This window comes from Neolamprologus multifasciatus, chromosome 14 (genome assembly GCF_963576455.1).
Source record: "Neolamprologus multifasciatus chromosome 14, fNeoMul1.2, whole genome shotgun sequence".
Classification (NCBI taxonomy): Eukaryota; Metazoa; Chordata; class Actinopteri; order Cichliformes; family Cichlidae; genus Neolamprologus; species Neolamprologus multifasciatus.
The window spans coordinates 34336866-34350421 of record NC_140452.1 but is presented as its reverse complement, the minus strand read 5'-3'; the positions used below and the strand labels follow the sequence as shown (position 1 = coordinate 34350421).

General features: G+C 42.3%; 2 protein-coding genes across 2 annotated transcripts in view; both read right to left on the bottom strand.

Annotated features, from left to right (window-relative positions):
* Positions 1 to 706: 706 nt before the first annotated feature.
* On the bottom strand, positions 707 to 2787 carry kcne4 (potassium voltage-gated channel, Isk-related family, member 4). Its single transcript, XM_085130994.1, has 2 exons — positions 2232 to 2787; positions 707 to 1690 (listed from the first exon to the last, which is right to left on the bottom strand). Exons 1-2 carry the CDS (start codon positions 2252 to 2254, stop codon positions 1126 to 1128), a joined length of 588 nt encoding a protein of 195 aa, XP_084987120.1. The 5' UTR covers positions 2255 to 2787; the 3' UTR covers positions 707 to 1125.
* A 2384-nt stretch (positions 2788 to 5171) lies between these two features.
* acsl3a (acyl-CoA synthetase long chain family member 3a) overlaps positions 5172 to 13556 on the bottom strand; it is a 44867-nt gene continuing 36482 nt past the window's right edge. The window contains exons 11-15 of the mRNA XM_085130981.1: positions 11449 to 11523; positions 10810 to 11001; positions 10255 to 10369; positions 7833 to 7990; positions 5172 to 7741 (exon numbers count right to left, since the gene is read on the bottom strand). Of these exons, the coding sequence (XP_084987107.1) occupies positions 7584 to 7741; positions 7833 to 7990; positions 10255 to 10369; positions 10810 to 11001; positions 11449 to 11523 (698 nt within the window). The 3' untranslated portion in view covers positions 5172 to 7583. The remainder of the gene's footprint in view (positions 7742 to 7832; positions 7991 to 10254; positions 10370 to 10809; positions 11002 to 11448; positions 11524 to 13556) is intronic.

The window sequence follows — 13556 nt, the reverse complement described above, 5'->3', positions numbered from 1 at the left end:
GTGGAGGTTTAACTAAGGATATGTGCAAAGGAGATGAGCTTCAGAGGCAACGATACACTTATTATCAGCCCTATTTTGCATTATTCTAATATTAATCAAGGCTTTCTAAAAATAGCGAGTATTTCTCCTCATTTCATCTCCATCATCCTTATTTGTTAGGAGCAACAACTACAACACTGCCCTCCATTGGTGAATCATTACAGTGCAAGAAAAAAAAAAGACCTGAAGCTTGTGTTGGGTTCAAAAGCATTTATTCTTTCTGTACCACTACAAAGATTCAATTTTAAATTAAGCCTTACAGTGTGACAAATGCAAACCATATGTACAGTGCAGTGGTGTCATCAAGTAAACCTAACTCAAAGATTGTGTACAAAGCTACAATTACATCAGAGCTTACACTATTTTTCAAGTGGGTTCCAGGTATACTTAAAAAAACAAAACAACCCCCCTCAAAACTTAGAGTTGGGTGGGCCAGAAAGAGGCCAGGTTCAGTTTCAGACAAAATATTTTCCCCACAAGAAAAGTCATCTGTCTTCCACTCATCCCCCTGCAGCAGGGTGAGTCATCAGCCCAAACCAGTGCAGTGGAGCTCAGTGTGGCGTCAGAAGAGAGGGTGGGGAGCTCCAGCAGGGAGGCGTCACCACAAAGTGAAGAAAAAAAAAAATCATGAATATACAGTAAAATCATAGAATATATGAGCCAATACTCTGATTTACTTGTATTGAGGATATCTGAGTTTGACATGAACAGAATTCACCACTTGGAAGTTCTTCCAACATATAACATGTAAAATGACATCTGAATATCAGCTTGTAGTTTTAAATAAAAGCAGATATACATTTAAATATGTGGCCTAACGTGGTGTCTGTGTGTGGGTTCATGCTGCCGCTGGGCACTCAGTCATAGCCGTGACACCCTCTAAGTGGTCTGAGAGCAAAATCTAAAACATTTCACACTCAGACTTCTTTGACAGTTCCCAGTCCCTTCATGGAACTCATATCATAAATAATGGTGGCTTGGGAAGTTGATGTTGGGCTGTTTAAGGCTCCTCTGATAGTAAGACGTCAGAGGACAACCTGATCTTCTCTCATGGTGATGTTTCTTCTCTTTTGGAATGGGGGAGGTTCAGCCTGAATCATCCCCGCTGTTCTCGGTTCCTGGCTTCGCGCTCTCCTCCGGTCCCTCCGCCGGTCCCTCCGCCGGTCCGCTGTCGGACTCCTCTTCTATGGTGAGGCGCGTGTCCGCGGAGGAGCACAGGGAACTGATGCTGCTCTGCTCCGTGCACAGCACGCACGCCAGCGCGCTTTCATAATGAAGATTCCCAAAGTGGCCGCCGTGGTTGTTGTAGAAAGGCAGGGACACCTGCATCGAGCGCAGTCCCGAGGCCGCAGCGGGGCAGCTCAGGCTGTGCTTCTTTGGCAGTGCACCCCACTCCCGCTGTTCCTCCTCGTGCACCAGGCGCGTGAATATGTTCACCCTCCTTTTCTCCCTCCTCTTGGAGCGGAAGTAGCCTAGCATTATACCACAGAGGAAGACTCCGTAGAAAGACATGACTATCAGTATGTAGAGGTACGCGTTCCCGTCGCTTTTGTCGTCTCCGGTGCTCTGCGCGTGCAGGACGAGGCGTTTTGGTGAAGCTGTGGAGTTTTCCGAGTGCTCCATTTTTAAGTGCAACTTTTGTATAGGGGACCTAAAAAAAAAAAAAGATTTCCATCCATAAATATAAGACTTTCTGTACACTTGACGCACGCCATACGCGCGCGTTTTACGCACAAGGCAAAGTTTCTAAAGAGTGCCCCCCCCATAAATAGTTTTTTAAATTTCACAATTAAAATATTTTTCACGAGTTTATCTCCGTCTTTAACATATGTAACTGTTAAAAAAAATTCAATCTATCCTTTTCTGTCTCTTTTTTTTTTTTAACTCCAGTGTCCTGGGGCAAGAGGCGAGGTACCGATACCGGGGCCAACACTGAGAGACAGATAATCATTCACAGCTATAGGCGATTTAGAAAACGCTAATTGCTACCCTCTTCTATTCATGCACTGATTGCTTAAAAATATAGTTTTAAGGATTTTTTGTTTGTTTGCTTTCAAAATTTTGCTCATTTACTATATTTTAATTAAGGTTTTTGTGCATTTCCCTAAAGTTGAGCAAAAGTTACCAGCAGTCAAAAACAGATTTAGTCTCAAACTAAACATTAAGAAAAGTGTCGGGATTTGTAAACTCACCAAACTGAAGAGCGGTGTCTCATGTGGACCTTTTTACCACTTGTGTCTTCTTGCAGCTCTTCTGGAGTTTGGCAGAACTACTAAAAGTTAGAAGTTATTTATACCCTTTCCCTGGAGCGTCATCATGAGTCACATGACGGGGACTGATTGTAAGACGAGCCCTTTGTATATGGAACCCTTGAGGGAGAATCTTGTGTTTAAAAAAAATGAAGTAAAGTACATCTCTGAATATTCTTCACACCTCTGGAGGATTCTTATGAAACTACCACATGCTCATGAGTACTTTAGATCTTATGAAGAATTACATCACATCTCTAGAGTCCAGGAGAAAGTGGCCCCTGGGAGGGCGTAATGGAAAAATACTTTTAGACTGCAACTGTTTAGAAGCAGCTGATGAAAAGTGAATTAATCCCGGAGTCACTGCTCACACTCTCTGCTGTCAAAGTCTATTAGAGTCCATATCTTATCGGACCACTCTATTTTTCCATCAATCTTCTGGACCATTCCGAGGCAAAAACTGTTTTCCATGTCCTTGCAAATGAGCCTGAAGTCTATGGATAAAATTTTAAAGATGTGTTCGAATAATGTAGGGACTTCATTTCCAACATATCTGTGCTGACAAATATTCTGAGAACTCTAGTCTGTCAGTGGTCTTTTGAATCTCCAGCAGAAGTATCAGTGTAACAATAAAATAATCACAAAATCCATCCCAAATAAAAGTGTATCAGTGCTGTTAGCATGACAGTCTTACAATCAGAAGTATTTTAGTGTCCTAGCTGTTAAAGGAGCCGCTAACTGATTTTAATCTAGTGGTTCACCTCATGGAACTCATGGAAGTTCTGCTGCAGACTTTGTTCTGTTCTTCTGTTGTTGTTCTAGCATAATTTCCACCTGTTGGACCTAGTTTAAAATTAGATAATCAGAGAGGCTGAGAAGGAAAACCATTTTAGCCACTGATAGAGGGTTGAAATGTAAATGCACTTCAGAAGACCAACACATTTTCTGTCTGTTGTTTTAGATATCAAATGTTCTCTTGAAAATCCAGGAGTAACCTTAAACATATATGTAAATAAATAAAAAGTTAATACTCAAGTGCAGTAACAGTTTTTATGTAGCAGAAGAAGACTATAAGTATAAAATATCAGTGTATTAGCAAAGCACTATTTTTACACCTTCAGCAGTTATTGCAGTATGCAGCAATAGAACTGTTAGTTTGGAGTTTTGTATCTGATTATTTTGATAGTGTAACTCTAATACTGACTGGCTCTTTGGTCTCTTCTTTGGTCTCCACCAGCCACTTAAAGGAAATAGCTCTACTTTATGTATCATGTATGAAAGAGAGCCAAGAGCATTAGGTTATTATGAGTTGTTATAAGGCAGAGAAGCGCTGCAGATTCATGTGAGATTCCCAAGTTATTTAAAAGCTTCAGTCTCTCGGGTTGAAAATTAAAGGTTTTGCTAAAATGCCAAAATTGCAGTTTTTCAAGTGGCCACTTGAGGCCAGCTCTAAAAGCACGTTAATCTGCACAGAACGTGATGTTCAAATGGGCAACTTTATACGAGAAATAACCATGATTATAGCATGGAGCAAAAACTAGTTTTGAGTTCTACAGATATTTTAACCATTTCATAACAACTGCTGGTAAAACACAGAACAATGGTACAGTTGAAAAACACCTTAGTTCTTCAACACAGCCTGAACTAACTTCAGCTTTCTGTAATTTATTTGAGTAATCAGCAGGAATAGTGTCAAGGCTTCTTGACAGACATCTTGATCCCAAGAGGATCCCACACTGGTTCAGTGATGCTGAGGTCCGGGCTCTGAGGAGGGCTGTACCGGCTGATAGTGTTCCACTCTGGGCTTTGGTATGCTTTTATTGCATTGGCAGTTTGGGATTATTCCCATGCTGAAGCTGTTGCCAGTCACTGAGTCACTCTTCCACTGACATCATTTCTAAAAAGATTTCAGCGCAGATTTATCACACTAAAGAGGCAGGTGTCAGATACTTGATGGATTTTTTCTATTGATAACATAACTTTCAGATACTTTTTACATTTTTTTTTTTAGATCTGTCACTTCATTTGTCCTCACTTTAACGGTTTTCTCAAACTTTTTCAGGACACACTGCACACCATGTAGCAACGTGTCAGATTTTTTTTTAGCTAACAGCTCTGGAAATTACCTTATTGGTGCAAGGTACAAGGACTGAACTGAAAATGATTGAAAAGCAGCCAATGTCCAACGAAAAAATTTGAAAGACCTTCAGAGAGCTGGAGAACTTTTGCTCAAGACCTTTTAAAAAAAAATAAATTTCTAAGCACATCTGGCAAAACATGAAGAAATTGAGGGAGACTCTTTCGCACAGTAGAGTTCATTCTGCTTAACTCCCTTTCTGTAAAATTCTATTAAAATTACTATGTTCAAAGTAACACAAATAAATAGGGCTCAGATAAAAGGCCTGACCCTCCAGAAAGCCAAGCTAACATAGATGTTAAAGATCATGAAGGTCCCCTTGCGGTTTTATCTTGCATGTGATGACTGACCTGCTGACTGTTTGTGTCATTTCATTTCAAGGGCGCCTTCATTTGTTTTAAAAACGTGGCATCCAAAGGAGATTTCACCAGACACAGACAAGGATCAGTTTGCAAATACTCCAAAGTGACTCCTCAAAACTCCAATGACTGCTGAGCATTAATGGTTGAATTGAATTTAGTTCCAATTAACCATTAGCATTATTGAATCAGTGGAGGCTGATTTCACTCTGTAGCTGACGTTCAGGCACAAATAAATGTCATCATTTCTCTGTTGTCTGGTGACACAGGCATCACCCCCACACCCAGTAAGGCTAATGTGCTCATTACAAAAGAATGATAGTGCTTAATACTTTCAATTTAATTAGTCAGACTCGGTGACCACAGCGGAAATAAAACGCACTTACAAAGAGACCAAAAGAAATCTTTATTTACTTCATTGGAGAAGGCAAATTATGAATAAATAATTTTCATCACTAGGCTGGGCGATGTGTGACAGTGTTCAAACAGGCAAGCCAGTGAATCACAAATATTCATGTAGGTGGGCGTACAGCACATGCAGGAGGTAGTGTGGCTCACTGCCCCGTGTGCCCTTTTCACCAAATGCAATCATGGAAGACGTTGTTATATAATAATAAAAGAAGGAATAATAAAAATGACATATTCTTACACTTGCAACCTCGGTATAGAAAGACAACAACAGACAACAAAGCCCTACATAAAAGGTTTGGTCTAGTTCTCTAACATGATTTTGGAATAAAGGTGGGAAGACACATGATGCCTCAACTAGTTCCCGTTCTAGCACACACTTTAAATTGCACCTGACAGGTTGATTATTTAGCAGGCTACTCAAGGTCCAGTGGCCCTGAGCTGCAAAATACACACAAAAACAAACACTTCACTTTAGGGAAAAGGTAGGCATAGTCTTTTAAGATTTTGAATGCTGGGTCCAAAGTCTCTCGCTAAATGTTGGTACTGTTCTTGTGTGAAATATAAACTGAGGGAATGAAAGAGGAGACCTGAGGAGCCTAAGGGATACTTTAACAAAGATATTCAAATGATGTACACAATATAGGCAAAGTAGAGGACCACATACACACCATGAAGCTCACAGTTTTTGTGCTGATGTTAATGCCACAGAAGGCTTAGGTTCCTGTCCTGCCTAAATGCTTCCACTCTGTAGTAATACCACTTACAGCTGATTCTGGAATATCTCGGCTGAACTCTTCAGAATGGCCCATTTCCCCACAGATGCTTGTAAAAGCAGACTGCATGGCTAGGTGCTTGATTTTATCCAACTGTGCCAATGGGACAGAAAACATGTGAATTAAAACATGTAGAGGTGTTGCCCAAAATTATACAAGGCAACTATTCTAAGAGTAGAATAAAAAATAACCTAAAACAGCCCTACAATATCACTTCTGTTTCCATAAAGGGAAATATTGTGTTTGCACAACAGAGCCATCACATCATCAGATTAGCTCACGTGTATCTGGTGCATTCATCCAGTTGTGTCATTCTCCAAGGCAGGTTCTCACTGCAGCAAAGGAGTGCAGCGAGTTACAAACCTGGTTCTTGATCATATAATTTCAGTTTAAACACAGCTGACACATTTGCTTCAGTGATGGAAATGTGCGAATAAGGAGGAACATTCGATCAGCCAAGATTGACAAAAAAGGCAAAAGGCTGTGAGGGTTGTGTACGTGAAGCTACACACTTGGCCATTCTCACGCAAAAGACAACACGTATGACACAACTTTAAAGAGAATGACTGCAAGGTAGACAAAGTCAGACTTCCATAAATGTGCTTGTTCTCCAGCCCCCCCCCCCACCACACACACACACTGATAAAGTTTCATTTAGATCCTCTCTGTAATCAACTGCCTTACTGGAGCAGATGCAATCTATTTTCATATTGCATTATGATTTATCAATACTACAATGATTACACAGTCATTTCATCTGTAATACAAGGAGTACCCACTGAAAAGTGTACTGTATCGCTGTAGGGAATGTCTAAACATGCACTTTTGTTTCTTTTTCTTCAGTGTTTTAAAAGACCTATTAGTCACAATTTGGTAATTTTCTGAAACTAGAATCATTGTCGAAACATAAAAATCATCAGATCACATAAAAGGATTTATCTTTGATTACCAACCTGTTTCATTGCACTCAAATGACTTTGTGCTTTTAGTTTCATAGTGTGCTGATGGGAGAGACGCCCCACGAGCGTGGGAGTCACAGTCTGACTGTGGGAGGGAGGCAAAATAAACCACTGACAGAACACCAAACAAGTTAAAGACAAGAAAAGAAAATTAACCATCTCCTGACCTGCAGGAAATTAGAAATTTGAAGTTAAAGTTTTAGAAGAAAATCAAAATGAACTGATTTCGACACATAATTCGACACAGGCGAGCAAAAAGCACCGAGGCTACAAGCGACCTGAGCTTCTGCTGTGGCAACTCAGACAAGAGTTCAACAGACAACACCAGCTTACGCATGCTCTGTTTCATAACTCACATCTGGAACAATAAAGACCTCTGGAATAGGGTCACACACCTGGATGGAAAAAAAGGGCACAAGGGATGTTTTCTTACAAAGACCTTCTCAGCGCGTCTTTTGCAACAAATTCAAGTAAAATCTGCTTCCTCTGTAAAACTGGTTTATCTGTGTTTCTGTGAGGTCCTTGAAACCACAAGATTTAGCACAGATTTATGTTGCTGTGGCTCTTTCACAGACTAAAGGAATGGGGGTTGGGGGTGTGGGAGTGTTTCAGAGTTAAGTATTGTTCTGGTCTCGGGTCTGTGCTGGTCCTGGCTGTCATTTTCCACCGTACATTCTCTCTATGTCATCCTGGTAATGTGTTTTCAGCTCCTTGCGTTTGAGCTTGAACGCATCAGTCACTAATCCTGTCTCGGGTGTCCACGGTTCTGGGCTCAGCCGGATCTTGCGGGGGATCTCAAAGCGTTCTAGCTGGGCTACAAAGGAAGAAGAAACATGAACTTGGTAAAACCTAGCTTGTGTCTGCAGCTCTGAGATGAAGCTTAACCCCTTCTCTGACTTTCTCACCTGCCAGTGCGGCCTCAGTAATGACCCTGAGGACGAGCTCCTCCACGGCTTTGATGTTGCACAGCTCCTCCCATGACCCTCGGATACCGTACTGGTCAACCAGAGCCAACAGGTGCTTCTGATTGGGCACCACAAAGCCAATCACGTACGTCTCGTCACTGCAGAGCAGGAAGACGAGTCAAAGAGAAAGAAAAACAGAACAATTATTAGCTTAAACTGGTCTTCAGGATGTGGACGCTGGGCCGAATAAGGTGATGGAGCACCAGATTGCAATCTTTGCAATCTTTTCGTCAGTGAGTGGCATATTTAGCCTTGTAAGGAGATGGAAAAACTACATGCTTGAGAGAGTGTGAACAGATTGCATGCTTCAAATCGCTAGACAAACAGCTGCACTGTGACCCAGAACTGAATAAATATTTCAGGCTGCAGAAACAGATCCAGGTTCTGAATCAGAAGAACAAAATGTTTTCGTGAATCTGTGGAAACACACACAGCAGGAGGGCCTGCCACTTTTAGGGTACAAAAGGAAGGTTTTTATTCCTACTGAATAATGAAAAACAGATTTGTTGTTAGCTGAGCTTAATTCACTATAGAGATGTCAACTCTGCCTGTTTGTTATCTTGTGCAGGGCAGATACATGGAGCTTAATTGGAAAATATTGCACCGCAGATCACCAGACAACCAAAACTTTAATAAATGGTCCATTCATCTTCTTCTGCTTGTCATTTGCTAGTTATTTGTCCATCACATAGCTAACACAGATACTCAGCTCACCCTTATACCTTACAACCAATTTAGAGCCTTTAGGCCACAGATGTGGGCCTGTGGGTGTCCTGTGGACTGTAGCTTCAGCAGAATGGATTTTTTTTTTTGCCACATCTGCTGTTAATGAATAAGACTGAGACTTGTTAACAATTTGGCTATTTTTTGTGTTCCCTCAAGCCATTCCTGAGCAAACTGCATCCTGCTGGGTGAGACTGCTGTCATTGGGGAGTGCCTTTGGCATGAAGGGTTTGCTTTGACAGCCCTTTGTTACGGTGGGTCGATATGTCAAAGTAACATTCATACAGATAAGGACAAAATTATTACCCACCAATTAAATTTAAAGTTTTTGTCAGAATTTTGTGTTGTTGTTTTTTTTTAACAGAGCAAAACATTTTTAATGTAACATTTCTTAACATACCAGTTTTCTTTATAACATGTCAATTATTTCTGTTTGCACACAATAACAGACTAATTTAAGGAAAAACAAAAACGACCAATTAATTATTAAATTAGTATCAATAAAGTTCTTATTATTATTAGTGCCCTGAACCCTTTTTTGAACCACAGAACAAACTAGTGCTGTGCAATGATGTGCTTAAACTTTTAATGCTAAAAGCAGTTAATGAAAAGATGCTGAAAAGCATGTTCATGAACATGTCGCCTGGTCTGCCGTGGTTTGTTTACAGTGGTGCTGAAACCCAGGATGGGGGCACGGCAAATTCAGGACTGGGCTGAAATTGTGGCCAAGCTGGCGGCCACACGCGGAAGCAGGCGGGAGAGGGACCTGCCCAGGAAGGTCGGGCGCATGAGGGACCTGCACAGTCGGAGGTCACAGCGCTTGAGGGTCCTGCCCAGCCGGTGCCAGAGGTCATTGCGCGCAAAGGACATGCCTAGCCCGAGGTCGGTGTGCTGTCTGGAATGGCCTCGCACTGTGCGGTCCTGCGTGCTGGCCGCCTGTCCAGCCGTCTGTGAGCCCTGGCTCACATCCACGCCTGCTGCAGTGCCGCCACTGACCACATGGGTGGTCCCCAGACCAGCTCCGAGGCCGCTGCTGGACACGCGCCCCGGGGCCCATCTTGTCACCAGTGCCACTGAATACCCGGGCGGCCACCTGAACTCACACCACCTTGTCTCTGGGCTAGGGGCTGGGGGCGCCGACAGTCCGGGCTGATTGCCTCTCGCGCTTGTGTGTGGGGAGTAGCTTCAGCCAGATGGCTCCCTGGCCTCAGTCGGGCCATGGGGGTACGTGGCGGTGCGTGGTCTGTGGTGCCACTGCAGGGCAGGCGGACGCACCTGAGTTGCATCCGCAATCACACCTAGCTGGTATAAAGAGTCCGTACTGGGTCCGTCAGGTGTTGCTGTTGTTGTTAGTGTGTGTAGCTGGGAGTTGCAAAGCTTCAGCCAAGCAGTGTGTAAACAGCAACCGTGTGAGTTAATAAAAAGTTAATGCTGAAAAGCATGAAAATGTCATTAGGTCTGCCGTGGTGTGTTCACAATTATAGATTATGGAAAGAAGCTAATGCGAGAGGTCTATTTTATAATTAAAAGTCAAACCAATACGACGATCTAAAAGAACAGGATCCACAGAGATAATAAAGGTTTTAGGGGATCTGTAAACTACTCTTATGTATATTTCACTGCCCCACTCCTCACACACCTGTTGGCATAGGCACAGATGTTATCGATCAGAGGGCAGTTCTTCAGCATGGCTTCCACCTTTCCCAGGGAAACGTACTCTCCTGCCTGCAGCTTCACCAAGTCTTTCTTACGATCTGGAAACACAGCAAAGGGAGCAGCCTGTAAAAAGTGTGTATGTCCATGCATATATGTGGATATATCTTAAAAAGAAAGGAGGAAGTGAGATAGAAGGATGCATTTTTTACTCAGCTGTGTGCATCTGAACAAAATGAACATCTTGCATCTGAACACCTTGATAAAAGAGGAAAGTTGGGGGCTGGCTCACTGAAGTAAACAGAAAGGTGAAATCATACTAGGATGCGAAGTAAAATGTGATTTGTTAAAAGCTTTTCTGACACACTGATAAATGGCAAGTGGAGATGAAAGGTTGTCTGGAACAAGACCAAGCATGAGAGTCACAACATGGGCACAGCATGAGAATGTGAGCTTCAGACTTAGTGGCGATAAAAACCAGGATAAGACCTTCTCGTTCTACACACTCCACCCACACACACACCTCCTCATGCCTCCTCACCAATGATCTTGAGACAGCCGTCTTCCTGAAACTCTCCAATGTCGCCTGTACTGAACCAACGCTGGCCTTTCTCGTCTACAAAGAAGTCCTCTTGGTTTTTCGCATCCTTCTTGTAGTATCCCATGGTTACGTTGGGCCCACCAATGAGAATCTCTCCCCTGGGATAAGGCTTGTCAGTGCTACGGTACCCACCTAAAAGCATCAGCAGATTAGAAATGAAAATACTTTTATTGGACTGAATCTGCTACATCATAACACTGCTGAGAAACAAAAAAAACCCAAAAATCAGATGGTATGTTTACTTAAAATTCTATTTTTACTCTGCAAGGAATAAACTCAACTCGATAAGTATCAAAACTTCAACAGAGTGCAATGAAAGTGAGTTATGATTCCTTACGTAAAAAGCGGAGAGACCAGTGCTGTCCTTACAAGGTTACAGAGCAATGCTCAAAGTCCCACCAGGCAGAGAAATGTGAAAGAAAGTGTTGGATCAAGTGTGTATGTGTGTAAAAGATGACCCATGAAGAAACAAAACATGCAGATTGATGTTTTTTTTGAATATGAATGCAAATGACCGTGTTTATATCATCATAAAATGTGTGTGTGTATGTGCGTAGTGCCTCTCCCAGTCTCACTCACCCTCCACCCAGTCTTTAAGCTTGATCTCACAGCACACCAGCGGTCCTCCCACTCTCCCAGTGCTGTAATCCCACACTAGAACAGACAACACACATACACACACGCACATATCAGGGAGCACACTAGCATCAAGGCACAACATTTATCGCCATAGCAACACGACCTGACTTGCTCCCTCGCCATGGAAACCCCATCCCTAAGGAGTGTTCGCAACTCAGTGTTTTCCTGACTCAGATGACCACAGTGGATTTGATCTGCTGGTCTGGTCTGCCTGGGAAAGGCTGATAGGGTTTCTTACATTTCGCAAATGCTTTGGCAGTGGAACAGATAGATTAATTCATATCAGATTATTGGGACAGACATTGGCACCATAGTTATGTGAAACATTCTTGGTCTTCATGTTTATGAGGGAATGGAGACTCTCTCTTGTGTCTCTTTTGTTTTCTTTTACAAAACTCATAAAATTTCACATCCATTGCTTTTTCTTTTTCCTTTTTTTTTTAAACTTGATAGGGTCTCAGTGTAGCGTGACTTATTGCTAATGTTGATTTTTCCACACCACTCTGCTGAAAACAGATAATATACTCCCTTTTTTTGTTTACTGCAACCCACGCACTGTATATCTACTAATTATTTTCCTCTCATCCATTTTCCCATCCTGGCTATAATGGGAAATTTTTCTGGCACAGATACAGATGAGGACATTAGATATCTACTAATCTATAATTAGTAGACATACAGGCATAGGTGGCACGGTGGTTAGCACTGTTGCTGCACAGCAAGAAGGTCCTGAGTTCAATTCCAACATCAAGCCGGGGTCTTTCTGTGTGGAGTTTGCATGTTCTCCCCGTGTTTGTGTGGGTTCCCTCCGGGTACTCTGGCTTCTTCCCACCGTCCAAAGACATGCAGCTTGTGGGGATAGGTTAATTGGAAAATCCAAATTGCCATTAGGTGTGAATGTACGAGTGAATGTGAGCGCGAATGGTTGTCTGTCCCTGTGAGTTGGCCCTGCGACAGACTGGCGACCTGTCCAGGGTGTACCCCGCCTCTCGCCCTATGACAGCTGGGATAGGCTCCAGTGCCCCCCCGCGACCCTGAAAAGGAGAAGCGGAAGCGAATGGATGGATGGATAAGGCCTCTTTCCCTCTTTGTGTTCTCCCCCTGTTTTTATCTCTGCTTTCAGGCTGTCAAAGTTGACGGGAATTTCATGGGGAAAAACCACAAAATAGGAGGGTGCCAGGATTTGATTGGAAAAATATGGGAAAATTGAGGAAAAACTGGTAGTAAGTATATTTTTATGTTACGTGCCTGGGCTCTATAGATGTAAATGAGCAGCTTTACTAAAACCCAGCATGTTTACATCTTATATATTCACATTGATGTCCAGTAATATGGAATGTCCCTGTTAAATAAACAAATAAACACAACAACCTAGCAATTTTGCCTGAGAAAATGTGATTTGTGAAATTCTAAGGATGCCTAAAATATTGGCAATATCCCATTTTTATTCTTACATATCATGATAAAATCAGCAATAAAGTGTAATACTGTACATAAATAGTGTCTGTCCCTCTGTTTGTCGTTCTCCCACTGCACACAGACTAAGCATAACGTAACAGTGGTTTGGAGTGTTGCTTCCAGCTGTTTATGAAGCGTCCTGTCTGTGACTTTATTAAATGCCTGCAGATTTACAGGGTAACCTGCAGTAGCGCTGCCCATTTCGCTATCCATAAAGCACAATAGTAAAATGTGACCTTAAAATTATTTCTCCCTCTATGATCACTAAAGGAGGTCTGTAGCTTTAGCTATGCTGGGATTTTTAGGTACACCTAGCAGTAGCTACTACAGTCTACTACCATTGTAGTGAGGCATTTCCCTTGTTTAGTCTAGCCTTGTTTATAAAAATAGGGTCAGCAGAATAATAGGCACAACTGTGAGTGTGTCACAATGATACCAATGCACTCGGTGATCATACAGCTGAATCAAAGCATGTGTAAAACAGTTAAAAAAACAGGACTGTACTGGACTGAATTAGTTAAACTGGTTGAAGCTAATAAACTCACAAGTGAGTGTATTTTTTTCATTTGCACAGGACAGATGGGAACTGT